Source organism: Salvelinus fontinalis, chromosome 2, assembly GCF_029448725.1.
Source record: "Salvelinus fontinalis isolate EN_2023a chromosome 2, ASM2944872v1, whole genome shotgun sequence".
Classification (NCBI taxonomy): Eukaryota; Metazoa; Chordata; class Actinopteri; order Salmoniformes; family Salmonidae; genus Salvelinus; species Salvelinus fontinalis.
This window is the reverse complement of record NC_074666.1, coordinates 85,446,247-85,473,676: the sequence shown is the minus strand read 5'-3', so window position 1 is coordinate 85,473,676 and position 27,430 is coordinate 85,446,247. Positions and strand designations below refer to the sequence as shown.

Here is a 27,430-nt window from a genome sequence, read left to right as displayed (position 1 = left end):
ATGGTTGATTCTCCTCCTGATGTCCTCCTGGTGTGACTGTGTGGGGCTGTTGGACCTCGGTCTCTCTTCGCAGGGCTCTGGAAGTACTGAACGTTCTCTCATTTGTCCAGTGCTCTGTGTGTATTAGCCTTGAGCGCTAGCCTCCGTGTGGTTCACTTACCGTGCTGTCACCATCATGTGTTGAGATGACAAGGGCACGTCGTGCGCTCCTCTCTATTTTGAGACTGTCAGCGGATGACAGGGGTCCATGTCCCTCTCTATGCCGCTGCTCGTCCGTCCGTCCGTCCGTCCGTCTGTCTGTCTGTCTGTCTGTCTGTCTGTCTGTGTTTGTCTGTCTGTCTGTCTGTCTGTGTTTGTCTCCCTAGTTGTGTCCCTAGTTCTGTCTTATCCCCCAACCCAATTTTCCATCTCTGTTCCTGGTACATTTCTCATTTCAGATGTTGCTGCATATCTCCCTCCTCTGTCCTTCCTTCCATCACTCTTGTCTCCCTCCATCTCTCCCTCTCTCCACTGCTGTCATTCCACGGTGTGTTCCACAGTAATTATTTACACTGAGCGCACTCTCTCCCCATGTCCTCTAATTTGTTCCACCGGTGACACCCGATGTGCAATTATGTAAAAAGACAAACAAAGCAAATGCCAAGCATGTCCTCTGACCTGAAGAATGATGACTGGATCGTATAGCACACTGCCAACACACACACACACACACACACACACACACACACACACACACACACACACACACACACACACACACACACACACACACACACACACACACACACACACACACACACACACACACACACACACACACACACACACACACACACACACACACACACACACACCAGGGACAAGCAGTGTGACGGCCTTATCTTACCTCCTCCTCTCCTTAACCCCTTCCTTGCCACAGACAGCGGACCATAGAATCTCTTCCAGGGATCTCAGGGGTCCTGGTTGTTTCAGCACCACGACACCCTCTGAGTCCTCCTGACACCATATCTCCGTTAATGAGCCTATTATAACCCTGATCCTCTGTTATCTCAAGTGGAGTCTCACAGAGCCAAGAGGCAGGGGAGATAATAGATGAAGAGCAACAACTACCCTCACCCCCTCACTCCCGCACTCCCTCACACTCATCTCTCACTCTGTCTCTCTGATCTCTCTAAAACACAGGAGAGGGGGATTATGGAAGCTAGATGATAGCAGCTCTGATATGGACACATTCAACCTGAACCAGTGACTATTTATTTATTGGTTTATTTGGATCCCCATTAGCTTTTGCAGAGGCAGCAGCTACTCTTCCTGGGGTCCACAAAAAAACACAGAACATGAGAAATAACAAAACACTGATAGACTGCTGGACAAAAGGTCTGTAGGTCCAAAAACAATGTCAAGACAAACAAAGTGATACGGTAGATCCTATGCTAAACGTGCAAATGTCACGGTACCAGTGAACAGTAAACGGAAGACATGCCCTTTTGAAAAGGCTAGTCAGGTTTAGACAGGCATTCCTTTCGGGATGAAGCACGCTCCTGGAGTGTGCTTTTCCTCCTTACTGTCACACTCGCTAATAAACTCAGGAATACCAAACCCACCTAAAAACACCCGGCTCCCCTTTAAACTCAACCTGAGGTAATTATCAGTCTGAGCGGTAATCATGTGCGTGCAAAAGCGCTGCTGTGTGGATTTGTCTGTTTGATGGGGCAGCTGAGTGTTTGCTAGGCTAATCCTCTTTATGTTGCTGTCTGTCGTGGCACAGTCACACCTCCACTGGGGAGGGCTTCGTCGTCGACTACGTGGAATCCCACCGTGGGTTGTCTTGTCTGTGTCGTGTCGCTTCCCTCCGCTCTCTACATGTGTAGGCAAACACTGTAAAACCGCTTACTTCATTCAAAGCTGCTGGGAAATTCACTTTACCTGTCTCTCTGTGTATGTCTGGCTGCAGGGGTTATGTCTGCGTCCCAAATTGCACCCTATTCCCAATTTTATAGCACTACTTTTGACCAGGGCCCGTAGGGTACTAATTTGGGACACTGTTTAGGAGTGCAAACGATTTCCTGGTTTTCCAAGGTTATGAGAAAGCAAAAGGCAGACATACACTAACGAAATGATTTTAGTGCTCCTTGTTCATTCAATATCTTACTGGCTTACAGTGATAAATCCCCTCCCAGCTCCCTTGTGCGTGGGCCCCGGATTATGTGTTCTGTACCTGTTTACAGGGGACAGCGGTAGGTGTTGTAGGATCTATCGGGCCACAGCCAGGGAAAATCTACTGTTGTATGTTGGGTAGGCATCTGAGTGTCAGAGCACAGGGAATGTATGTGTATGATACAGTTTATGGTATGTCGGTTATATGATGTATCTGTGTGTTGGAGCCCAGTGAGTGTGAGGTGATTCACTGTGAGGTGATACTGTAGACAGTGTAGACACCCTGTTGGAGCCCGGCCTCAAGACAGTGCTGCGAGGGAGGGAGAGTGCTTTTCTGTGTTTTCCAGAAGGTTCAGATAGAAAGACAACAGAGTGGCATGTTGCCCTTCCATTCTGCAGGTAGCCGAGCGGTTAAGAGCATTGGGCCAGTAACCGAAAGGTTACTATTTCGAATCCCCAAGCTGGCTTGGTCCAAAATATGTTGTTGTGCCCTTGAGCAAGGCACTTAACCCTAATTGCTCCTGTAAGACGTTCTGGATAAGAGCGTCTGCTAAGTGACTCAAATGTAATTACTAACAGGTGCACTGATGCTCTGTAGCCATCAGGTGGCGCTGAGGAGGAGAAGATGAACTGTTGCTTGTGGAGGAATCAAAGGACCAGCCTGGTCTCATAGAATAGACATAACATAGTAAATTAAAATCTGGGACACTCAAATGAGTATGATGTGTTACGTTTGGTATGGTTACATAAGTCAGAAGGTTGGTCGTGGTGGATGGGTGGGCTGCTCCATGTCAGCACAATGCTGCCACATGGCATACTGGCTGTTGATGTTGCGACTGATTTTGATGTTTTCACTGATGCTTATTTTATCTCCCACCCTACTCCACCTCAGCTCCTACCCCTATCCCCACCACCACCACCATCTCCTCCCCTCCAAAGCCCTGTGCACTCATTAGTAAAAGCGAGAACACACCCAACAACAAGTGTTTGTCTTGTCTCATGTCTCTCACTCCTCGTCCCCAGAAACATCAAGCTGTTGCCATGGCTAAACAACATGTCTCTCAGAGATGGTGGAAAATAGAAACTGAGGCGCTGGCTGCTAGTGTGTTTTCTCTCTCTCTCTCTCTCTCTCTCTCTCTCTCTCTCTCTCTCTCTCTCTCTCTCTCTCTCTCTCTCTCTCTCTCTCACATTCCATTTATCATATAACGCAAACGTCTAGCAAAGGTTACGTGTTCGAATTTCATCACGGACATCACGGACTTTAGCATGTTAGTTAACCCTTCTCCTAACCTTAACCCTTTAATGTAACTCCTAACTCTAGCCTTAACCCCTAACCCTAGCCCCTAGCCTGGCTAAAGTTAGCTAGGTGGCTAACGCTAACTAGGTGGCTAACGTTAGCTAGGCTAGGGTTAGGGGTTAGGGTTAAGGTTAAAGTTAGGGTTAAGGTTAGAGTTAGGAGTTACATATAAGGGTTAGTAAGGTTAGGGTTAGGAGAAGGGTTAACTAACATGCTAAGTTGGAATTCCATATATGTATTGCACATTTCTTACATATTGTTTGAATTGCAATTCATAACATATCATATGAATTGTAATTCGTAACATATCATACAAATTGTAATTCATAACATATCATATGAATTGTAATTCGTAACATATCATACAAATTACAATTCATAATATATCATATACATTGTAATTCGTAACATATCATATGAAATGAATGATAGACCTCCACAAATGAACACATACCATACCAAATGTAACATATACTAATTTGAGTGTCCCTGATTGTTGTTTACTATGTATGGATCCATACTTCCTGATATCATTTCATCTTAACACCTGTCTGCATATCGTTTACAATATTAAATATTCTAGCATCATGACTCAAACGAACACGGTTCAGAACATTTTGTACTATTACACACAGTGCTGGCAATGGAGGTGACAAGAAAACACAGGCTGGTTAAAAGCAGTGCGGTCTGTAGTTGAGAGAAGCCTCCTGCTGCCAGGAAGAAACCCAGCAGCACCCATCCAGATTTCTAGCCTGAGCCTCCCAGACAGACAGACACACCGCCACCAGCACTGTAACAGACAAAAAGACAGCCTCTCCTCCTCCCGTCTGTGCTGCCTAGCCTGCCGTCCATCACACAAAACGCTTGAAACCCAGTCACAGCCACACACACACACACACACACACACACACACACACACACACACACACACACACACACACACACACACACACACACACACACACACACACACACACACACACACACACACACACACACACACACACACACACACACACACACCATCTCCACAGAGTCCCCCATACATCCCTGGCTGCTCTCCTCTCTCTCACACACCCAGACAGACTGACAGACTTCCCCATGCAACTGCTCCGTATATCAGCCCAGCGCTGCCACACGCCATACTGGCTGTTAATGGTGTAGATGTTGCGACTGATTTTGATGTTGTCACTGATTCTTATTTTATCTCCCACCATACTCCACCTCAGCTCCAACCCCTATCCCCACCACCACCACCATCTCATCTCCTCCAAAGCCCTGTGCACTCATTAGTGAAGGAGAGAACACTTGACTCAACACTCCCAACAACAGGTGTCTCTGTCTTGTCTCCTGTCTCTCACTCCTCGTCCCCAGCCCCGTCAAGCTATTGCCATGGCAGAGATTGTGGAAAATGGAGACTAAGGTGCTGGCTGCTAGTGTTTCTCTCTCTCCTTCTCTCTCTCTCTCCGTTCCCTTGTTCTTTCCATTTCTCACATTTTTGTCCATCTCACGCTTGCACCATATCTCCTTCTATCTAATTCTCTCAAATGTCCTCCCTTCTTCCTCTCCTGCCCTTCTGTTTCCTTTCCTCCATCTCCTCCACTGTGTGACATCAGAGAGGAGCCAGCCTGTTAATATTTTCAACACAGTTGAAGTGAATGTGGAGTGTCTCCGTCACTCTGCAGAAGCCAAGTAAATAGCCAATTAGTGGATTCAATAAAGAGAGTCGGTGTTGTTGTGCTCCTACCACAGTCATCTGGCTTAAAGAAATGGAACAGAAAACTTCCTCCTTCAAGAGACAAAACCGGTCTAATTTGTGAGTCTTTTGTAGGGAGAACCTTGTGCAACTCTGTCAAGGACATCTGAAGTGGTGCTGGTAGCGTAGCTGTGTGTCTCAAAAGCAGCCTGCTCAAACCACTGTGAGCCCTGACGCCTGGAGCCCCAAAGCCTCTTAACTAGAGTCTAGTAAATACTGTTGTAATAAGGTAAAGCCGAGGCAATTCTGGAGCAATAACCTCAGCATAACCTTGTGAGAAGACAGCTATTTGCTTGGGATTTGGAGGAATGTGGAAGGATAGTGGGAATAGTGTAGAGGAAGAGATGGACGTGTTTGATGTTGCCTCTGCTTATGACCCATGCCTATTCTCTCCGTTCTTCTGTCCACACACACACGGTTGCGAGTCTCTCCTTTTTTTTCTCCAAGTAGTTGACATTTCCTCCGTCATAACTGTGGTTTGATGTAGTGGAGGTGTCTTGGACATGATGGCTGGTAGAGTGTGGCCGAGAATGTTTAATTGCGAGTGCTACAAACTAACGGAAGAAAAGGCCATGTGTCAGGACAGCGTGGCGCCTGCCTGCCTGCTGTGGCAGGGCTGTAATGGAGGCAGCGGTGCATTCAGTGCTGTGTAGCTGATATCAGATCGATATGTCACACCGTCCTGTCTATCCCACAGCACAATGAGAGGCTAGCTCCCCGCTCCCCGCTCCCCGCTCCCCGCTCCCCGCTCCCCGCTCCCCGCTGCCCGCTACGACACTGTTCCTCTCCTCTCTCCTTCAGACCTGAGAAACCCACCGTCCTCCAGTCCAGTCTTGAATGTTAAATCCTTCCATTACATGAAGGATGCTAACATGCTAACAGCTCTCTAAATGTTATTTCTGCTGGTTTGGGACATGTCTTCCTGGGCAGCAGTTATCATGTTAGGAGAGGCTAATCAGAAAGGCTGTCTTTGCAGACGGCAGGCTAGGGTCAAACAGTTATGGAAATATGTGTTTTGGAGTATGACATTTCCTTTACAAATGCATGCTTTTGCATGTGTCCATGGAAATGAATTGACGGGACAGCAGTAGAGGCTTTAGAGGCATCATGTTATGTACTGTACTGTATGCGTTCCTATATCCTGCTCTATAATCAAGCTGTAGGGGGCTAGTGAGGATTGAAGCCTTGCTCTTCCCCCTGTAGGCCTGGACAGGAGGGTCACTGGTACAACTGTATGGTCGACGGAAGACAGAAGAACGGGAAGACAGGTTTACAAAGCTGTTGATGTAACCGAGGAAGATATACAAGTAGTCAGTAGCTACTGTTTTTTGGATGCATACAGTATGAGGTTGTGTACAGTGTGTCTTTATGTGTCTGTGTGGATGTATGTGGGTGTACGTGTGTGTGTGTGTGATAGTGTTTGCCTCTTAACATGAGATAGTCTGTTAGTGTCTCCTAGTGGTGGGAGTAGACTGTCTAGTCTACATTGTTTCCACTGTGTGGGTGTTTGTGTGTCAATGGACTTGTCAGTTCGGCTCTCCCTGCTCCGTAGCCTCTCATGCAGAAAGCCCTGTCTGACAATCTTCCCCACAACATCCCCACCCTCCCAAGGCCTCTTCCACTGCCTCACATGCTCTATGAAACCAGGAGAGAGGAGCAGAGAGGAACGTGACGGTACCAGTAGCCTGCCCAGCCTTGAGGGATCTTCATACACCATGTTAGCATTGTGCTAGCGCTACATGGCTATTAGGAAAATGGCAGACGTTCATTTGAACATCTCGATCATTCACTTAGTTAATAGCTGTTTGCATCTGATCACTCGTACCTTGGTGGTGCAAAAACTCCTTTTGTACATAATGTCTGTCTTTGAATGAAGACTAAATCCACTGAAATGGCAGGATAGAGTCTGGAGAGAGGGGTGATGAGTCAACAGACCAGTGTGGTGATTCTCATGTGGCCAAACATTTTTAACACTCTATTATCTTTAACACTCTAACATCTTTAACACTCTATTATCTTTAACACCCTAACATCTTTATCCCTCTAACATCTTTAACACTCTAACATTTTAACACTCTAACATCTTTATCAATCTATTATCTTTAACACTCTATTATCTTTAACACTCCAACATCTTTATCACTTCAACATCTTTAACACTATTATCTTTAACACTCTAATATCTTTAACACTCTATTATCTTTAACACTCTAACATCTTTATCACTTTAACATCTTTAACACTCTATTATCTTTAACACTCTAACATCTTTAACACACTAACATCTTTAACACTTAAACATCTTTAATTAACACTCTATTATCTTTAAGACTCTAACATCTTTATCACTCTAACATCTTTAACACTCTAACATTTTAACACTCTAACATCTTCAACACTCTATTATCTTTAACACTCTAACATCTTTAACACTTTATTATCTTTAACACTCTAACATCTTTAACACTCTATTATCTTTAACACTCTAACATTTTATCACTCTAACATCTTTAACACTCTAACATTTTAACACTCTAACATCTTTAACACTTTAACATCTTTAACACTCTAACATCTTTAACACTCTACTGTCTTTAACACTTTAACATCTTTAACACTCTAACATCTTTAACACTCTATTACCTTTAACACTCTAACATCTTTAACACTCTATTATCTTTAACACTCTAACATCTTTAACAATCTAACATGTATTTTTATTTGTATTTATTTCACCTTTATTTAACCAGGTAAGCTAGTTGAGAACAAATTCTCATTTGCAACTGCGACCTGGCCAAGATAAAGCATAGCAATTCGACACATACAACAACACAGAGTTACACACGGAATAAACAAAACATACAGTCAATAATACAGTAGAAAACTAAATCTATATACAATGTGAGCAAATGAGGTGAGATAAGGGAGGTAAAGGCAAAAAAGGCCATGGTGGCGAGGTAAATACAATATAGCAAGTAAAACCCTGGAATGGTAGATTTGCAGTGGAAGAATGTGAAAGTAGAAGTAGAAATAGAAATAATCGGGTGCAAAGGAGCAAAATAAATAAATAAATACAGTAGGGAAAGAGGTAGTTGTTTGGGCTAAATTATAGATGGGCTATGTACAGGTGCAGTAATATGTGAGCTGCTCTGACAGCTGGTGCTTAAAGCTAATGAGAGACATAAGTGTTTCCTGCTTCAGAGATTTTTGCAGTTCGTTCCAGTCATTGGCAGCAGAGAACTGGAAGGAAAGACGACCAAAGTAGGAATTGGCTTTGGGGGTGACCAGTGAGATATACCTGCTGGAGCGCGTGCTGGAGCGCGGGTGCTGCTATGGTGACCAGTGAGCTGAGTTAAGGTGGGGATTTACCTAGCAGAGACTTGTAGATAACCTGTAGCCAGTAGGTTTGGCGACGAGTATGAAGCAAGGGCCAACCAACGAGAGCGTACAGGTCGCAATGGTGGGTAGTGTATGGGGCTTTGGTGACAAAACGGATGGCACTGTGATAGACTGCATCCAGTTTGTTGAGTAGAGTGTTGGAGGCTATTTTATAGATGACATCACTGAAGTCGAGGATCGGTAGGATGGTCAGTTTTATGAGGATATGTTTGGCAGCATGAGTGAAGGATGCTTTGTTGCGAAATAGGAAGCCGATTCTAGATTTAATTTTGGATTGGAGATGCTTAATGTGAGTCTGGAAGGAGAATTTACAGTCTAACCAGACACCTAGGTATTTGTAGTTGTCCGCATATTCTAAGTCGGAGCCGTCCAGAGTAGTGATGCTGGACAGGCGAGCAGGTGCGGGCAGTGATCGGTTGAATAGCATGCATTTAGTTGTACTTGCGTTTAAGAGAAGTTGGAGGCCACGGAAGGAAAGTTGTATGGCATTGAAGCTCGTCTGGAAGTTAGTTATCACAGTGTCCAAAGAAGGGCCAGAAGTATACAGAATGGTGTCGTCTGCGTAGAGGTGTATCAGAGAATCACCAGCAGCAAGAGCAACATCATTGATGTATACAGAGAAGAGATTCGGCCCGAGGGTTGAACCCTGTGGCACCCCCATAGAGACTGCCAGAGGTCCGGACAACAGGCCCTCCGATTTGACACACTGAACTCTAACTCTAACATCTTTAACACTCTAACATCTTTAACACTCTAACATCTTCAACACTCTAACATCTTTAACACTCTAACATCTTTAACACTCTAACATCTTTAACACTCTAACATCTTCAACACTCTAACATCTTTATCACTCTATTATCTTTAACACTCTAACATCTTTAACACTCTAACATCTTCAACACTCTAACATCTTTAACACTCTAACATCTTTAACACTCTAACATCTTTAACACTCTAACATCTTTAACACTCTAACATCTTCAACACTCTAACATCTTTATCACTCTATTATCTTTAACACTCTAACATCTTTAATACTCTAAAATCTTTAACACTCTAACATCTTTAACAGTAACATATTTAACACTCTAATATCTTTAACACTCTAACATCTTTAACACTCTAACATCTTTAACACTCTAATATCTTTAACACTCTAACATCTTTAACACTCTAACATCTTTAACACTCTAATATCTTTAACACTCTAACATCTTTAACACTCTAACATCTTTAACACTCTAACATCTTTAACATTAACATCTGTACATGACAAGGATGCTTCAGTTTGACTCAAATCCTGCTACCAAGCTGTTGCCGTGGAGACCAGGCCCAGCATGAGGGTTCCTATCCAATATTCATGTGACGATTTAGCACCAATTCCTCCCTGCATAATCACACACACACACACACACACACACACACACACACACACACACACACACACACACACACACACACACACACACACACACACACACACATATACACACACACACACACAATATTCATGTGACGATTTAGCACCAATTCCAAACTGCACACACACATACACACACACGCACACACACACACACACACACACACACACACACACACACACACACACACACACACACACACACACACACACACACACACACACACACACACTATTCATGTGACGATGTAGCACACGCACACCATCCTACTCAAAGAGCAGTAGAGACATGCAAGTGTGAGCTTTCAAAAGCTGAGCTAGTCATGACATATATCATAGTGTCTGAGTCATTGATGCCGTATTTGACTCTTTCGCCACACACACAACAAGCAGCCAGACCCTACAAGGCCTACAGAGCTTCCACTGGGACTCTCTCCACACCTCTCTCACTCTCTCCCTCTGGCACGTAAAACACAGCCAATGTTAGTGGATTACTGTCTGCAGCACACGGTAGCCTACACCCAACGTGGCCTTAGAGAGAGATCGGGAGAAGAAGGAAGCAGAGATACGGAGAGATGGCGTGAGCATAGATGGCGGACGAGGAGAGATAATGGGGGAGAGAAAGGATGAGTGGAGGAAATAGGAAGAGAGGGAAGGAGAGAAAGTGCTGACATAGAGGAGTCCTCATGTTTAACGGCATAGCGAGAGGAGAGGAGCAATACCCAGGGGAAATGAAGGGAACACGTGTGTGTACGTGTGTGTGCGCGCCCTTGTGTGTGCATGCATGTGTGCCTATGTGTGGATATCAATGCGTGAGAAAGGTCGTTCAGGGTCAAGACGACTCATTCTCCCACCAAGCCCACGCGTCGGATCAAGAGTTCCTTCCGCCTCCAGTCTGAGGGGTTGCTCACAGGTCCTGGATCAGCTGAGATATAGATGTAGAGATATTCCTACTGTATGCTGCACACGACCTGAACTCAGCCTCAGCTACAGGTCCTGGACCAGTTTGTCTGAGGCTGTGAAACGCTCCACGTCAGATCAACTCAGCTAATGGAGGTAGGGACAGAGAAACCACAGTGAAAGTCCTGTACTCTATCCTCAACACCCCACCTTTAACTCAGCTATGGCTTCTGTCCAAAATGTGACACACACAAACTTTTTTTTTTGCATTTTGAAATGTAGAGTTGGTATTTAAGGAACAAAAGGTGGTTTTGAGCAGAAAATGGACTATTTGGCTAATTGTGTGATGTGGGTGTGTTGATGTGATGAGAGTTTAGAAAATGTATCTTAAGTATAGGTAAATGCTTGTTAGCAATTGTCAAAAAACTGTAATAATAGCCACACCATACCAAACCTTCACAAAATGTTCTAAACTTAATTATGGTAATATCAAAAGTGAGCCAAGCCAATGTTTTCCATGCCTTTACCATACCTTTACCATACCCTTACCATGCCTTTACCATACCTTTACCATACCTTTACCATTCCCTTACATTGCCTTTTCCATGCCTTCACCATGCCCTTACCATGCCCATACCATGCCTTTACCACACCTTTACCATGCATTTTCCATGCATTTTCCATGCTTCACCATCCCTTACCATGCCTTTACCATACCTTTGCTATTTACCTTACCTTTACCATTCCCTTACCTTGCCTTTTCCATGTCTTTACCATGCCTTTACTATGCCTTTACAATACCTTTACCATACCTTTTCCATGCCTTTACCATACCTTTACCATGCCTTTCCCGTGCCTTTACCATACCTTTACCAGACCTTTACCATACCTTTACCATGCCTTTACCATGCCGTACCATGCCTTTACCATACCTTTACCATACCTTTACCATACCCCGTGCCTTTGCCATGCCTTTACCATGCCTTTACCATACCTTTTCCATGCCTTTACCATACCTTTACCATACCTTTACCATGCCTTTACCATACCTTTACCATGCCTTTACCATACCTTTACCATGCCTTTACCATGCCTTTACTATGCCTTTACAATACCTTTACCATACCATTTCCATCCCTTTACTATGTCTTTACCATACCTTGACCATACCTTGACCATACCTTTACCATGCCCTTACCATGCCCTTATATTGTCTTTTCCATGCCTTCACCATGCCCTTACCATGCCTATACCGTACCGTTGCTATTTACCATACCTTTACCATTCCCTTACCTTGCCTTTTTCATGCATTTTCCATGCCTTTACTATGCCCTTACCATACCTTTAACATGCCTTTTCCATGCCTTTACCATGCCTTTACCATACCTTTGTAAATGCCCTTACCATGCCTTTACCATACCTTTAACATGTGAGCCCTGCCTATGGGCACTGGCATATGCAGCTCTACCCATATCCCACAGTTGCCAAGGTGATGTCACAGAGCAAAGAAAGGTCTCTGTTTATCTTACTGCCTCTCTCTCTCTCTCTCTCTCTCTCAATCCATCTCTCTCTCTCTCTCCCTCTCTCTCTCTCTTTCTGTCTCTTTCTCTCTCTCTCAATCTTTCCGACACACACATATATCCTCTAGCTGGGCAGTCAGATATATTTTCGAAACAACGCTCAAGTGTCCTTAATGAGGCAATCTGTCCGTCCCTGCATAACCATTACAGTTACTGTCGTGATTAGCCTGGAGCCCTTTAGTCAGCACATCCATCCCTGAACCCACACACACACACACACACACACACACACACACACACACACACACACGCACACACGCACACACGCACACACACACACACACACACACACACACACACACACACACACACACACGCACACACACTCCCATTGTCCTCTACTGTAGCCCAAGTCTATTCTACCAAATTCCGCCCCTCTCTCCTGGAGATGTGTTATCTGTCCCCTGGTGTCCCAGTGTCCCAGTGTTCCAGTGTCAGTGTCAGGTAGGGAGAGACGGGGCCTGGGTGACCCAGCAGTGCATAATGAGACATGTGACTCAGGTTCCTCAGCCCCTCAGAAGGAGCTTTGTCAGGACGGTGTGTCTCTCTGTTGGCAGCCTGGCAGAGGAGGCCTGTAATGTCAAGTGTCAGTGCAGGTGTCGTCACCGAGGGTCCACGAGGTCGCGCTGCCTCTCTGCACCACACCGCAGCGCAGGCCAGCCTGTCACATTGTGCTTCACTGCTCTCCTACACCCTGTGTTACAGTTGGAGCTCTCGGGTCGGGGTGTGGTGGTCAGTCTGTATTCTGTTGGCAGCCCCTCTATCCCCTGCTGTGCCCCCCCCCTCCCCACCCCTTCTCCCCATCACCGTGCCCTCTGTCCACTGGTAGACAGTGCTACAGGATTCGGGCCCAGTGATCCTGAGAGGCATTTTAATTGGCTATGTTCCCATTAGCAGCAGTATGGGAGTGATCCAGGCATCTGTCTCCCTGCCCCTGCTTAGCCCCCAGCCAGACCCTCATCACCTCAGGGGGCTCCGTCCGGCAGGACCCTCTCTGCCTGCTCAACAGCCTCATTATGTCCTCGGGTTAGTCCATGCTACTAGCACACTCTGAATCCCCCAGATACTTATCTCTACGCCTGGATCTGTAGTGGAGTCATTAAAGGTGAGCCACGTGGAGTGGAGTAGCCTCCCTACTCACTTCTCTCTCTCTCTCGCTCTCTCTCTCTCTATTTCTCTCTCTCTCTTTCTCAATTCAATTCAATTGAAGGGCTTCATTGGCATGGGAAACACATGTTAACATTGCCAAAGCAAGTGAAGTAGATAATATACAAAAGTGAAATAAACAATTAAAATGAACAGTAAACATTACACTCACAGAAGTTCCAAAAGAATAAAGACATTACAAATGTCGTATTATGTCTGTATACAGTGTTTTAACGATGTGAAAATAGTTAAAGTACAAAAGGGAAAATAAATAAACATAAATATGGGCTGTACTGTATTTACTCTCGCTATCTCTCACCTCTCTCTCAATTCAATTCCAGGGGTTTTATTGGCATGGGAAACGTATGTTTACATTGCCAAAGCAAGTGAAATGGATAAACAACAGTAAATCTTACACTCACACAAGTTCCAAAAGAATAAAGACATTTCAAATGTCATATTATGTCTATATACACACTGTAGTGATTGCACACTGTGGTATTTCACTCAATAGATATGGGAGTTTATCAAAATGTGATTTGTTTTCAAATTCTTTGTGAGTCTGTGTAATCTGAGGGACATATGTGTCTCTAATATGGTCATACATTTGTCAGGAGGTTAGGATGTGCAGCTCAGTTTCCAGCTAATCTTGTGGGCAGTGTGCACAAAGCCTGTCTTTTCTTGAGATCCAAGTCTGCCTACGGCGACCTTCTCAATAGCAAGGCTATGCTCAATGAGTCTGTACATAGTCAAAGATTTCCTTAGTTTTGGGTCAGTCACAGTGGTCAGGTATTCTGCCACTGTGTACTCTCTGTTTAGGGCCACATAGCATTGTAGTTTGCTCTGTTTTTTTTTGTAAATTCGTTCCATTGTGTCAAGTAATTATCTTTTTGTTTTCTCATAATTTGGTTGGGTCTAAATGTGGTTCTCTCTCTCTCCACTTACTACAAGGGCTCAATAGCTATCCTTCAAAGAGCAAGACTCTGTGGCTGTGAACTGTGCATGTTCTTCCTCTCTCTCTCTCTCTCTCTCTCTCTCTCTCTCTCTCTCTCTCGCATGTTCTTCCTCTCTCTATCTCTCTCTCTCTCTCTCTTTCTCTCTTTCTCTCTTTCTCTCTTTCTCTCTTTCTCTCTTTCTCTCTTTCTCTCTTTCTCTCTTTCTCTCTCTCTCTCTCTCTCTCTCTCTCTCTCTCTCTCTCTCTCTCTCTCTCTCTCTCTCTCTCTCTCTCTCTCTCTCTCTCTCTCTCTCTCTCTCTCTCTCTCTCTCTCTCTCTCTCTCTCTCTCTCTCTCTCTCTCTCTCTCTCTCTCTCTCTCTTCCCCCCCCGTCATTCTCTTTTTCTGTCTCACACACAAACACACTTATCCAACACACGCATGGCCTTTGATTTGATTGTTTCATATCATGCACATTAGATGCAGCATAGGTTTTTCTATTACATTTCACACGGTTTTAGGGTGGCAAAACATAGATAACAGAGAGAGAGAGAGATAGAGAAGGAGGAGAGCAGGGGAAAAGAAGAAAGAAATGGAGTGAGAGAAGGGATGCTGGAATGTGATAAAGGATGCTGTGATAAGCATTGTGACTGAGCCTGGAGGATGGAGAGGAGAGAGGGAGAGGAGGGGGAGAGATGGAGAGGAGAGAGGGAGAGGAGGGGGGAGAGATGGAGAGGAGAGAGGGAGAGGAGCGGGGAGAGATGGAGAGGAGAGAGGGAGAGGAGGGGGGAGAGATGGAGAGGAGAGAGGGAGAGGAGCGGGGAGAGATGGAGAGGAGAGAGGGAGAGGAGGGAGGAGAGATTGAGAGGAGAGAGGGAGAGGAGGGGGGAGAGATGGAGAGGAGAGAGGGAGAGGAGGGGGGAAAGATGGAGAGGAGAGAGGGAGAGGAGCGGGGAGAGATGGAGAGGAGAGAGGGAGAGGAGGGGGGGATGGAGAGGAGAGAGGGAGAGGAGGAGGGGAGAGATGGAGGGGAGAGCGGGAGAGGAGGGGGAGAGATGGAAAGGAGAAAGGGAGAGGAGGGGGGGGGATGGAGAGGAGAGAGGGAGAGGAGGGGGAGAGATGGAAAGGAGAAAGGGAGAGGAGGGGGGGGGGTGGAGAGGGAGAGGAGGGGGGAGAGATGGAGAGGAGGGGGAGAGATGGAGAGGAGAGAGGGAGAGGAGGGGGAGGAGGGATGGAGAGGAGAGAGGGAGAGGGAGAGGAGGAAGAAAGGCACAGGGAAGGGAGGAGAGCTGAATAAACAGAGGGATGATTGGATGTGATGGAGGAAGGCAGAGACAGAGCCTGTTTGCAGATGCCTCGCTCCGAAGATACAGGGAGAGAACGGGAGACAGCCCCACAAGGAGAGAATAGGAGACAGACCCACAGGGAGAGAACGGGAGACAGCCCCACAGGGAGAGAACAGGAGACAGCTCCACAAGGAGATAATAAGAGACAGCCCCACAAGGAGAGAACAGGAGACAGCCCCACAAGGAAGGAATAGGAGACAGCCCCACAGGGAGAGAATAGGAGACAGCCCCACAAGGAGAGAATAGGAGACAGCCCCACAGGGAGAGAATAGGAAACAGCCCCACAAGGAGAGAATAGGAGACAGCCCCACAAGGAGAGAATAGGAGACAGCCCCACAAGGAGAGAATAGGAGACAGCCCCACAAGGACAGAATAAGAGACAGCCCCACAAGGAGAGAATAGGAGACAGCCCCACAAGGAGAGAATAGGAGACAGCCAAACAAGGAGAGAATAGGAGACAGCCCCACAAGGAGAGAACAGGAGACAGCCGCACAGGGAGAGAGCGGGAGAGAGACCCACAGGGAGAGAATGGGAGACAGCCCCACAAGGAGAGAACGGGAGAACGGGAGACAGCCCCCCAAGGAGAGAACGGGAGACAGACCCACAATGAGAGAATGGTAGACAGACCCACAGGGAGAGAATAGGAGACAGCCCCACAAGGAGAGCACGGGAGACAGCCCCACAAGGAGAGAACGGGAGACAGACCCACAGAGAGAGAATAGGAGACAGCCCACAAGGAGAGAATGGGAGACAGCCCACAAGGAGAGAATGGGAGACAGCCCACAAGGAGAGAATGGGAGACAGCCCCACAAGGAGAGAACGGGAGACAGCCCCACAAGGAGAGAACGGGAGACAGCCCCACAAGGAGAGAATGGGAGACAGCCCCACAAGGAGAGAACGGGAGACAGCCCCACAAGAAGAGAACGGGAGACAGACTCACAGGGAAAGAATAGGAGACAGCCCCACAAGGAGAGAATGGGAGACAGCCCCACAAGGACAGAATAAGAGACAGCCCTACAAGGAGAGAATATGAGACAGCCCCACAAGGAGAGAATAGGAGACAGCCCCACAGGGAGAGAATAGGAGACAGCCCCACAAGGAGAGAATAGGAGACAGCCCCACAAGGAGAGAATAGGAGACAGCCCAACAAGGAGGAAATAGGAGACAGCCCCACAAGGAGAGAATAGGAGACAGCCCAACAATGAGGGAATAGGAGACAGCCCCACAAGGAGAGAACGGGAGACAGCCCCACAAGGAGAGAACGGGAGACAGCCCCACAAGAAGAGAACGGGAGACAGACTCACAGGGAGAGAATAGGAGACAGCCCCACAAGGAGAGAATAGGAGACAGCCGCACAAGGAGAGAATAGGAGACAGCCCCACAAGGAGAGAATAGGAGACAGCCCCACAAGGAGAGAATAGGAGACAGCCCCACAAGGAGAGAACAGGAGACAGCCGCACAAGGAGAGAATAGGAGAAAGCCGCACAGGGTTGAGAGCAGGAGACAGACCCACAAGGATAGAATGGGAGACAGCCCCACAAGGAGAGAACGGGAGACAGACCCACAGGGAGAGAATAGGAGACAGCCCCACAAGGAGAGAATAGGAGACAGCCCCACAAGGAGAGAACGGGAGACAGACCCACAGGGAGAGAATAAGAGACAGACCCACAAGGAGAGAATAGGAGACAGACCCACAAGGAAAGAACAGGAGACAGCCCCACAAGGAGAGAACGGGAGACAGCCCCACAAGAATAGAACGGGAGACAGCCCCACAGGGAGAGAACAGGAGACATCCCCACAGGGAGAGAATATGAGACATCCCCACAAGGAGAGAACGGGAGACAGACCCACAAGTAGAGAATAGGAGACAGCCCCACAAGGTTCTCTCCCACAAGGAGAGAACAGGAGACAGCCCCAAGGAGAGAATAGGAGACAGCCCCACAATGAGAGAATAGGAGACAGCCCCACAAGGAGAGAACAGGAGACAGCAGCACAAGGAGAGAATAGGAGACAGCCCTACAGGGAGAGAACAGGAGACAGACCCACAAGGAGAGAAGAGGAGACAGCCCTACAGGGAGAGAATAGGAGACAGCCCCACAAGGAGAGAACAGGAGACAGCAGCACAAGGAGAGAATAGGAGACAGCCCTACAGGGAGAGAACAGGAGACAGACCCACAAGGAGAGAAGAGGAGACAGCCCTACAGGGAGAGAATAGGAGACAGGCCCACAAGGAGAGAACAGGAGACAGCAGCACAAGGAGAGAATAGGAGACAGCCCTACAGGGAGAGAACAGGAGACAGACCCACAAGGAGAGAACAGGAGACAGCCCTACAGGGAGAGAATAGGAGACAGGCCCACAAGGAGAGAACAGGAGACAGCCCCACAAGGAGATAATGGGAGACAGCCCCACAGGGAGAGAATAGGAGACAGCCCCACAGGGAGTAAACGGGAGACAGACCCACAAGGAGAGAATAGGAGACAGCCCCGCAAGGAGAGAAAAGGAGACAGCCCCACAAGGAGAGAATAGGAGACAGCCCCACAAGGAGAGAATAGGAGACAGCCCCACAAGGAGAGAATAGGAGACAGCCCCACAAGGAGAGAACAGGAGACAGCCCTACTGGGAGAGAATAGGAGACAGCCCCACAAGGAGAGAATAGGAGACAGCCCCACAAGGAGAGAACAGGAGACAGCCCCACAAGGAGAGAACAGGAGACAACCCTACAGGGAGAGAATAGGAGACAGCCCCACAAGGAGAGAACAGGAGACAGCCCCACAAGGAGAGAACAGGAGACAGCCCCACAAGGCGAGAATAGGAGACAGCCCCACAAGGAGAGAAGATGAGACAGCCCCACAAGGAGAGAATAGGAGACAGACCCACAGGGAGAGCATAGGAGACATCCCCACAAGGAGAGAATAGGAGACGTCCCCACAAGGAGAGAATAGGAGACAGCCCCACAAGGAGAGAACAGGAGACAGCCCTACTGGGAGAGAATAGGAGACAGCCCCACAAGGAGAGAATAGGAGACAGCCCCACAAGGAGAGAACAGGAGACAGCCCCACAAGGAGAGAACAGGAGACAACCCTACAGGGAGAGAATAGGAGACAGCCCCACAAGGAGAGAACAGGAGACAGCCCCACAAGGAGAGAACAGGAGACAGCCCCACAAGGCGAGAATAGGAGACAGCCCCACAAGGAGAGAAGATGAGACAGCCCCACAAGGAGAGAATAGGAGACAGACCCACAGGGAGAGCATAGGAGACATCCCCACAAGGAGAGAACGGGATACAGACCCACAAGGAGAGAATAGGAGACAGCCCCACAAGGAGAGAACGGGAGACAGACCCACAAGGAGAGAATAGGAGACATCCCCACAAGGAGAGAACAGGAGACAGACCCACAAGGAGAGAACGGGAGACAGACCCACAGGGACAGAACGGGAGACAGACCCACAGGGAGAGAACAGGAGACAGACCCACAAGGAGAGAACAGGAGACAGCCCTACAGGGAGAGAATAGGAGACAGGCCCACAAGGAGAGAATAGGAGACAGCCCCACAAGGAGAGAAAAGGAGACAGCCCCACAAGGAGAGAATAGGAGACAGCCCCACAAGGAGAGAATAGGAGACAGCCCCACAAGGAGAGAACAGGAGACAGCCCTACTGGGAGAGAATAGGAGACAGCCCCACAAGGAGAGAACAGGAGACAGCCCCACAAGGAGAGAACAGGAGACAGCCCCACAAGGCGAGAATAGGAGACAGCCCCACAAGGAGAGAAGATGAGACAGCCCCACAAGGAGAGAATAGGAGACAGCCCCACAAGGAGAGAATAGGAGACAGCCCCACAAGGAGAGAATTTGAGACAGCCCCACAGGGAGAGAGCGGGAGAAGCCTACAGAGGGAGGTGAGAGATGAGGGGAGAGGAAGAGGGGGGCAAATTAGGGGCACAGTAGTTATCCTGAAAGACTTGGAGAAAGAAATAGAGGGAGCATAGTTTGAATGAGGGCAAATATATTTATCCTCTACTTTCATGGGCAATAATAGGCAATTATTTATTTGCAGATACGTGATAATGAGATGTCAGGAGGGAGGACTGGCCGCTGTTGAAACATCTTACACATTACAAATCCCACATGCTCACACATACACTTCCAAAGACATACACCCTCACAAGTACACAGATCCACACACGCTCACACAGGAATGTTTAATGGATATTATGGGTATGCAAAGCCACACCCACCCATTCAAATTGCTTCAAATCCCAACTTCAGATCAGGATTTCAGAAGTGGCTTGTTTACTATTGGGATTTTCAGTCAACACTCTCCCTATCAGCTTGCTGAATCATGCTTCCTAATGCCTGAGTAAACCATTAGAGAGCCTAATGCAATTACTGTAAGCTGGCTCTGTGCACGCATCAGAATCATTAAAAGGTCATCGAGGACGCAGTATGCCATTCATTTCTCATCTGTATGTATTAGTTGTTCATTCGCTTGGTGGGTAGAGAGTTGTTGTGGAAGGCGGGGCGATAAACCATTTTGTTTTCTTGTTTATTTGTCCTTGTAAGGCACACGGTACTCTTGCTACGTTAGCACCATGTATATGTACAAACACACACACACACACACACACGCGCACGCACAAACATCACTTGCTCACTTGCACAGAGTGGCAAAACGAAGTGGCAGTGAAACTGGAGCAAAATGCCAGGGTTTTTTACATTGAGAGATTGAGAGAGGTAAGAGTGTGTGTGTGTGAGTGAGACAGGTGTGTGGGTTAGTGAGAGAGGTAAGACAGGTGTGTGGGTTAGTGAGAGAGGTAAGACAGGTGTGTGGGTTAGTGAGAGGGGTAAGACAGGTGTGTGGGTTAGTGAGAGAGGTAAGACAGGTGTGTGTGTTAGTGAGAGAGGTAAGACAGGTGTGTGGGTTAGTGAGAGAGGTAAGACAGGTGTGTGGGTTAGTGAGAGAGGTAGGACAGGTGTGTGGGTTAGTGAGAGAGGTAAGACAGGTGTGTGGGTTAGTGAGAGAGGTAAGACATTTGTGTGTGGGTTAGTGAGATAGGTAAGACATTTGTGTGTTAGTGAGAGAGGTAAGACATGTGTGTGGGTTAGTGAGAGAGGTAAGACAGGTGTGTGGGTTAGTGAGAGAGGTAAGACAGGTGTGTGTGTTAGTGAGAGAGGTAAGACAGGTGTGTGGGTTAGTGAGAGAGGTAAGACAGGTGTGTGTGTTAGTGAGAGAGGTAAGACAGGTGTGTGGGTTAGTGAGAGAGGTAAGACAGGTGTGTGGGTTAGTGAGAGAGGTAGGACAGGTGTGTGGGTTAGTGAGAGAGGTAAGACAGGTGTGTGGGTTAGTGAGAGAGGTAAGACATTTGTGTGTGGGTTAGTGAGATAGGTAAGACATTTGTGTGTTAGTGAGAGAGGTAAGACATGTGTGTGGGTTAGTGAGAGAGGTAAGACAGGTGTGTGGGTTAGTGAGAGAGGTAAGACAGGTGTGTGTGTTAGTGAGAGAGGTAAGACAGGTGTGTGGGTTAGTGAGAGAGGTAAGACAGGTGTGTGGGTTAGTGAGAGAGGTAAGACATGTGTGTGTGTTAGTGAGAGAGGTAAGACAGGTGTGTGTGTTAGTGAGAGAGGTAAGACAGGTGTGTGGGTTAGTGAGAGAGATAAGACAGGTGTGTGGGTTAGTGAGAGAGGTAAGACATGTGTGTGTGTTAGTGAGAGAGGTAAGACAGGTGTGTGTGTTAGTGAGATAGGTAAGACAGGTGTGTGGGTTAGTGAGAGAGGTAAGACAGGTGTGTGGGTTAGTGAGAGAGGTAAGACATGTGTGTGTGTTAGTGAGAGATGTAAGACAGGTGTGTGGGTTAGTGAGATAGGTAAGACAGGTGTGTGGGTTAGTGAGAGAGGTAAGACATGTGTGTGGGTTAGTGAGAGAGGTAAGACAGGTGTGTGGGTTAGTGAGAGAGGTAAGACAGGTGTGTGGGTTAGTGAGAGAGGTAAGACAGGTGTGTGGGTTAGTGAGAGAGGTAAGACAGGTGTGTGGGTTAGTGAGATAGGTAAGACAGGTGTGTGGGTTAGTGAGAGAGGTAAGACAGGTGTGTGTTAGTGAGAGAGGTAAGACAGGTGTGTGGGTTAGTGAGATGGGTAAGACAGATGTGTGTTTGTGAGAGAGGTAAGACAGGTGTGTGGGTTAGTGAGAGAGGTAAGACAGGTGTGTGTGTTAGTGAGAGAGGTAAGACAGGTGTGTGTGTTAGTGAGAGAGATAAGACAGGTGTTTGGGTTAGTGAGAGAGGTAAGACATGTGTGTGGGTTAGTGAGAGAGGTAAGACAGGTGTGTGTGTTAGTGAGAGAGGTAAGACAGGTGTGTGTGTTAGTGAGAGAGATAAGACAGGTGTGTGGGTTAGTGAGAGAGGTAAGACAGGTGTGTGGGTTAGTGAGAGAGGTAAGACATGTGTGTGTGTTAGTGAGAGAGGTAAGACAGGTGTGTGGGTTAGTGAGAGAGGTAAGACAGGTGTGTGTGTTAGTGAGAGAGGTAAGACGGGTGTGTGGGTTAGTGAGATAGGTAAGACGGGTGTGTGGGTTAGTGAGAGAGGTAAGACAGGTGTGTGGGTTAGTGAGATAGGTATGACAGGTGTGTGGGTTAATGAGAGAGGTAAGACAGGTGTGTGGGTTAATGAGAGAGGTAAGACAGGTGTGTGGGTTAGTGAGAGAGGTAAGACAGGTGTGTGGGTTAGTGAGAGAGGTAAGACAGGTGTGTGTGTTAGTGAGAGAGGTAAGACAGGTGTGTGTGTTAGTGAGAGAGATAAGACAGGTGTTTGGGTTAGTGAGAGAGGTAAGACAGGTGTGTGGGTTAGTGAGAGAGGTAAGACAGGTGTGTGTGTTAGTGAGAGAGGTAAGACAGGTGTGTGTGTTAGTGAGAGAGATAAGACAGGTGTGTGGGTTAGTGAGAGAGGTAAGACAGGTGTGTGGGTTAGTGAGAGAGGTAAGACATGTGTGTGTGTTAGTGAGAGAGGTAAGACAGGTGTGTGGGTTAGTGAGAGAGGTAAGACAGGTGTGTGTGTTAGTGAGAGAGGTAAGACGGGTGTGTGGGTTAGTGAGATAGGTAAGACGGGTGTGTGGGTTAGTGAGAGAGGTAAGACAGGTGTGTGGGTTAGTGAGATAGGTAAGACAGGTGTGTGGGTTAATGAGAGAGGTAAGACAGGTGTGTGGGTTAATGAGAGAGGTAAGACAGGTGGGTGGGTTAGTGAGAGAGGTAAGACAGGTGTGTGGGTTAGTGTGAGAGATAAGACAGGTGTGTGGGTTAGTGAGAGAGGTAAGACAGGTGTGTGTGTTAGTGAGAGAGGTAAGACAGGTGTGTGTGTTAGTGAGAGAGGTAAGACAGGTGTGTGTGTTAGTGAAAGAGATAAGACAGGTGTGTGGGTTAGTGAGAGAGGTAAGACAGGTGTGTGGGTTAGTGAGAGAGGTGAGACAGGTGTGTGGGTTAGTGAGAGAGGTAAGACAGGTGTGTGGGTTAGTGAAAGAGATAAGACAGGTGTGTGGGTTAGTGAGAGAGGTAAGACAGGTGTGTTTGTGTTAGTGAGAGAGGTAAGACAGGTGTGTGGGTTAGTGAGAGAGGTAAGACAGGTGTGTGGGTTAGTGAGAGAGGTAAGACAGGTGTGTGGGTTAGTGAGAGAGGTAAGACAGGTGTGTGGGTTAGTGAGAGAGGTAAGACAGGTGTGTGGGTTAGTGAGAGAGGTAAGACAGGTGTGTGGGTTAGTGAGAGAGGTAAGACAGGTGTGTGGGTTAGTGAGAGAGGTAAGACAGGTGTGTGGGTTAGTGAGAGAGGTAAGACAGGTGTGTGGGTTAGTGAGAGAGGTAAGACAGGTGTGTGGGTTAGTGAGAGAGGTAAGACAGGTGTGTGGGTTAGTGAGAGTGTGAGACAGGTGTGTGTGTTAGTGAGAGAGGTAAGACAGGTGTGTGTGTTAGTGAGAGAGGTAAGACAGGTGTGTGTGTGTCTGCTTTACTGTGTGGGTTAGTAATCAATCCTCTCTGGGGACCACTGCTGCCAGGTTAACAGGGATATACACCTTGTGTCACCCTATTGGAAATGGTGTATACCGCTCTGTCACCAGGCATGGCACTACCATAGCGACCGACTGGTTCCTCCCTGGTCTGGTCTCATCAGTTCCTTCCTGCTCTTCATCAGAACCCCTCCTCAGGATTAACAACACTCATCCTGACACATTCATTAAACAGCGTCATAATCTCACATGGACCAGTGGGCAGAGCAGAGCACTGTGGCTGGGCCTGAGAAGTAAATACACACACACACACACGCACGCTTAAGCGCACACGCGCACATAGGCACACGCACACGCACACACACACACTGGGCTTTGTTCAGTCAGGTCTCTGTGTTAAGCCATGGGAGTGTGTTTAAACACTCAGACCCAGTGGTGTTAATTACGCACACACTCTTCTCTCTCCCCTCTCCTAGTTCTGATTGGTTGGGTTGATATGGGTCATTGTGATGAAATAGGCTAGAGAACGACCCCCAAGTGTCTCCTACACACAACACTTTTATTGAAGGGAATGTCTGGAGCATAGAGAGATGGGGGTATCTTTACTATTCCTATGGTAGATATAGATTCAAAGCTTTATTAAATCAAAAGACTGCAGCTCATATAGAGAGGAGAAAGAAAGAGGGACAGGAGGTGAGGATGAGGGAGGGGGAGAGAGAGATGAGGGAGGGAGAGAGAGAGAGGTGAGGATGAAGGAGAGGGAGAGAGAGAGATGAGGGAGGGAGAGAGAGAGAGGTGAGGATGAGGGAGAGAGGGAGAGGTGAGGATGAAGGAGAGGGAGAGAGAGAGAGAGAGAGAGATGAGGGAGGGAGAGAGAGAGGTGAGGATGAGGGAGAGAGAGAGAGGTGAGGATGAAGGAGAGGGAGAGAGAGAGATGAGGAGAGGGGAGAGAGAAGGAGAGATGAGGAGAGGGGAGAGAGAAGAGAGATGGAGGAGAGGGGAGAGAGAGAGAGAGAGTGAGGAGAGGAGAGGGAGAGAGAGATAGAGAGATGAGGAGAGGGAGAGAGAGAGAGATGAGGATGAGGGAGAGGGGAGAGAGAGGTGAGAGAGAAGGAGAGTGAGAGAGAGAGAGAAGAGAGATGAGGAGAGGGGAGAGAGAAGTGAGATGGAGGAGAGGGAGAGAGAAGTGAGATGGAGGAGAGGGGAGAGAGAAGAGAGATGGAGGAGAGGGAAGAGAGAAGAGAGATGAGGAGAGGGGAGATAGAAGTGAGATGAGGAGAGGGGAGAGAGAAGAGAGATGAGGAGAGGGGAGAGAGAAGAGAGATGGAGGAGAGGGGAGAGAGAAGAGAGATGGAGGAGAGGGAGAGGGGAGAGAGGGAGGAGAAGAGAGATGGAGGAGAGGGGAGAGAGAAGTGAGATGAGGAGAGGGGAGAGAGAAGAGAGATGAGGGAGAGGGGAGAGAGAAAAGAGATGGAGGAGAGGGGAGAGAGAAGAGAGATGGAGGAGAGGGGAGAGAGAAGAGAGATGAGGAGAGGGGAGAGAGAGAGGAGAGATGGAGGAGAGGGAGAGAGAAGGAGAGATGGAGGAGAGGGGAGAGAGAAGTGAGATGAGGAGAGGGGAGAGAGAAGAGAGATAGAGGAGAGGGAGAGAGAGAGGGAGATGAGGAGAGGGGAGAGAGAAGAGAGATGGAGGAGAGGGGAGAGAGAAGAGAGATGAGGAGAGGGGAGAGAGAAGAGAGATGAGGAGAGGGGAGAGAGAAGAGGGAGGATGAGGAGAGGGAGAGAGAGAGAGGTGAGATGAGGAGAGGGGAGAGAGAAGGAGATGGAGGAGAGGGGAGAGAGAAAGAGAGAGGGAGGAGAGAGGAGAGAGAAGAGAGATGGAGGAGAGGGGAGAGAGAAGTGAGATGAGGAGAGGGGAGAGAGAAGAGAGATGGAGGAGAGGGGAGAGAGAAGAGAGATGAGGAGAGGTTAGTTGAGAGAGATGAGAGATGAGGAGAGGGGAGATAGAAGTGAGATGAGGAGAGGGGAGAGAGAAGAGAGATGAGGAGAGCGGAGAGAGAGAGGTGAGGATGAGGGAGGGGGAGAGAGAGGTGAGGATGAAGGAGAGGGAGAGAGAGGTGAGGATGAAGGAGGGAGAGCAGGAGAGAGACAGAGAGAGATGAGAGAGGCGGGGCATAGGCAGATGGCAAGATGAAGGGAGGGAGAAGAGGAGGATGAGGACAGGTTGGGCAGAGCTGGCGGGGAGCGGAAGTGTTGCTGGGGCAACAGGAGAGACGATGAGGTGGGACATGTCAGTGGAGTGTCAATAATATGTGGCCTGGCTGGCTGACAGGACACACACAGACACATACTGTATACGGTACACGGGTCCAAAGACCCAGTGTCTTTAGTTCGTCAGCCAATCCATAAAGTGACATGAGAATAGAGTAACACCATATATTCTCTTCCTGTGATTTATCCTCTTCCTGTGATTTATCCTGCTCTGCTAGCTTGGAGCTACGGAGATGTACATAATGTGAGAGATGAGCGAGAAGGAGAGAGACGGACAACAAGGGACACGCAAGCAGACAGAAAGGCACAGAGACAATGTTAGGAGCTGGCAGCCTTCCTCATCCAGCTCACCCACTGGGGTTTGCTCACACACTCTCTCTCTCTCTCTCTCTTTCTGTCTCTCTCCTTTCTCCCTCACTTCCCACTGTTCACTTCCCACCCTCTCTTTTGCTTCTGTTTCTCTCTCCCCCTCTCTGAGTCTCAGTCAGTGTCCGGGGTGTAGAAAGTGGGGTGGGAGAAGACAGAGAGGTTTGGAGTGATGAAATGACCAGAAGAGAGGAAGAGAGGGCTCACAGGTGTGCAGATGGAGTATGTTGAGGACCCCTCAGGTGGGCAATACGTATCCTCTTCCCCTCCTCCCTCTGTTTGTCTGTCCTTTCTTCTTGTCCTTCACATTCCTCCATTTTCAATTACGCTCAACACATCTGTTTTGTCTTTCTCTACCGTTCTCTCCATCTCTTCGCCGCTGTGTCTTTGTGTGTTGTTAAAGTGTGTGTGTTTGCTAGCAGGGCTCTGGTATTTAGTGCTGTAAAGCCGGAGCGTTTGGGGACGGTGTCTCTGTCTCAGCCTGCTGTCTGTCTGTCATTGCAGTCACGTAGCTCTGCCTGCTGACACTTTTCTAAGGCTGCTTTGGCTCTTCCAGTTTACTGCTGCTGGTTCGGTCATGGAAAGTTGCTTGTGAGGCGTTGTCATGGTTTCAGATGTGCCTTCTGTCTCTTTGGCCATTATGTTTTGAGAGTGTGTGTTTACGTGTGTGTGTGTGTGTGTGTGTGTGTGTTTATGTGTGTGTGTGTGTGTGTGTGTGTGTGTGTGTGTGTGTGTGTGTGTGTGTGTGTGTGTGTGTGTGTGTGTGTGTGTGTGTGTGTGTGTGTGTGTGTGTGTGTGTGTGTGTGTGTGTGTGTGTGTGTGTGTAAGAGCGTGTATTACAGCATGTGAATGCATGTGTGTTAACATAAA

At 47.8% G+C, this 27,430-nt stretch overlaps 1 protein-coding gene across 12 annotated transcripts in view; it reads left to right on the top strand.

Moving 5' to 3' along the window:
- Window positions 1-27,430, top strand: part of srcin1a (SRC kinase signaling inhibitor 1a) — a 145,844-nt gene that overhangs the window by 38,179 nt on the left and 80,235 nt on the right. For 6 of the 12 annotated variants that reach the window (XR_008755479.1, XM_055891945.1, XM_055891929.1 and 3 more), the window contains exon 1: window positions 25,993-26,802. The exons of 2 other annotated variants lie outside the window; for them this stretch is intronic. Coding sequence is in view for 9 of the 10 variants with exons in the window: in XM_055891945.1 (XP_055747920.1) it covers window positions 26,778-26,802 (25 nt within the window). In the remaining variant the exon portion in view is untranslated. Of the gene's footprint in view, window positions 1-25,992; window positions 26,803-27,430 lie in introns of those variants that run through there. 4 more of the 12 variants (XM_055891985.1, XM_055891938.1, XM_055891996.1 and 1 more) reach the window with 3 other exon arrangements.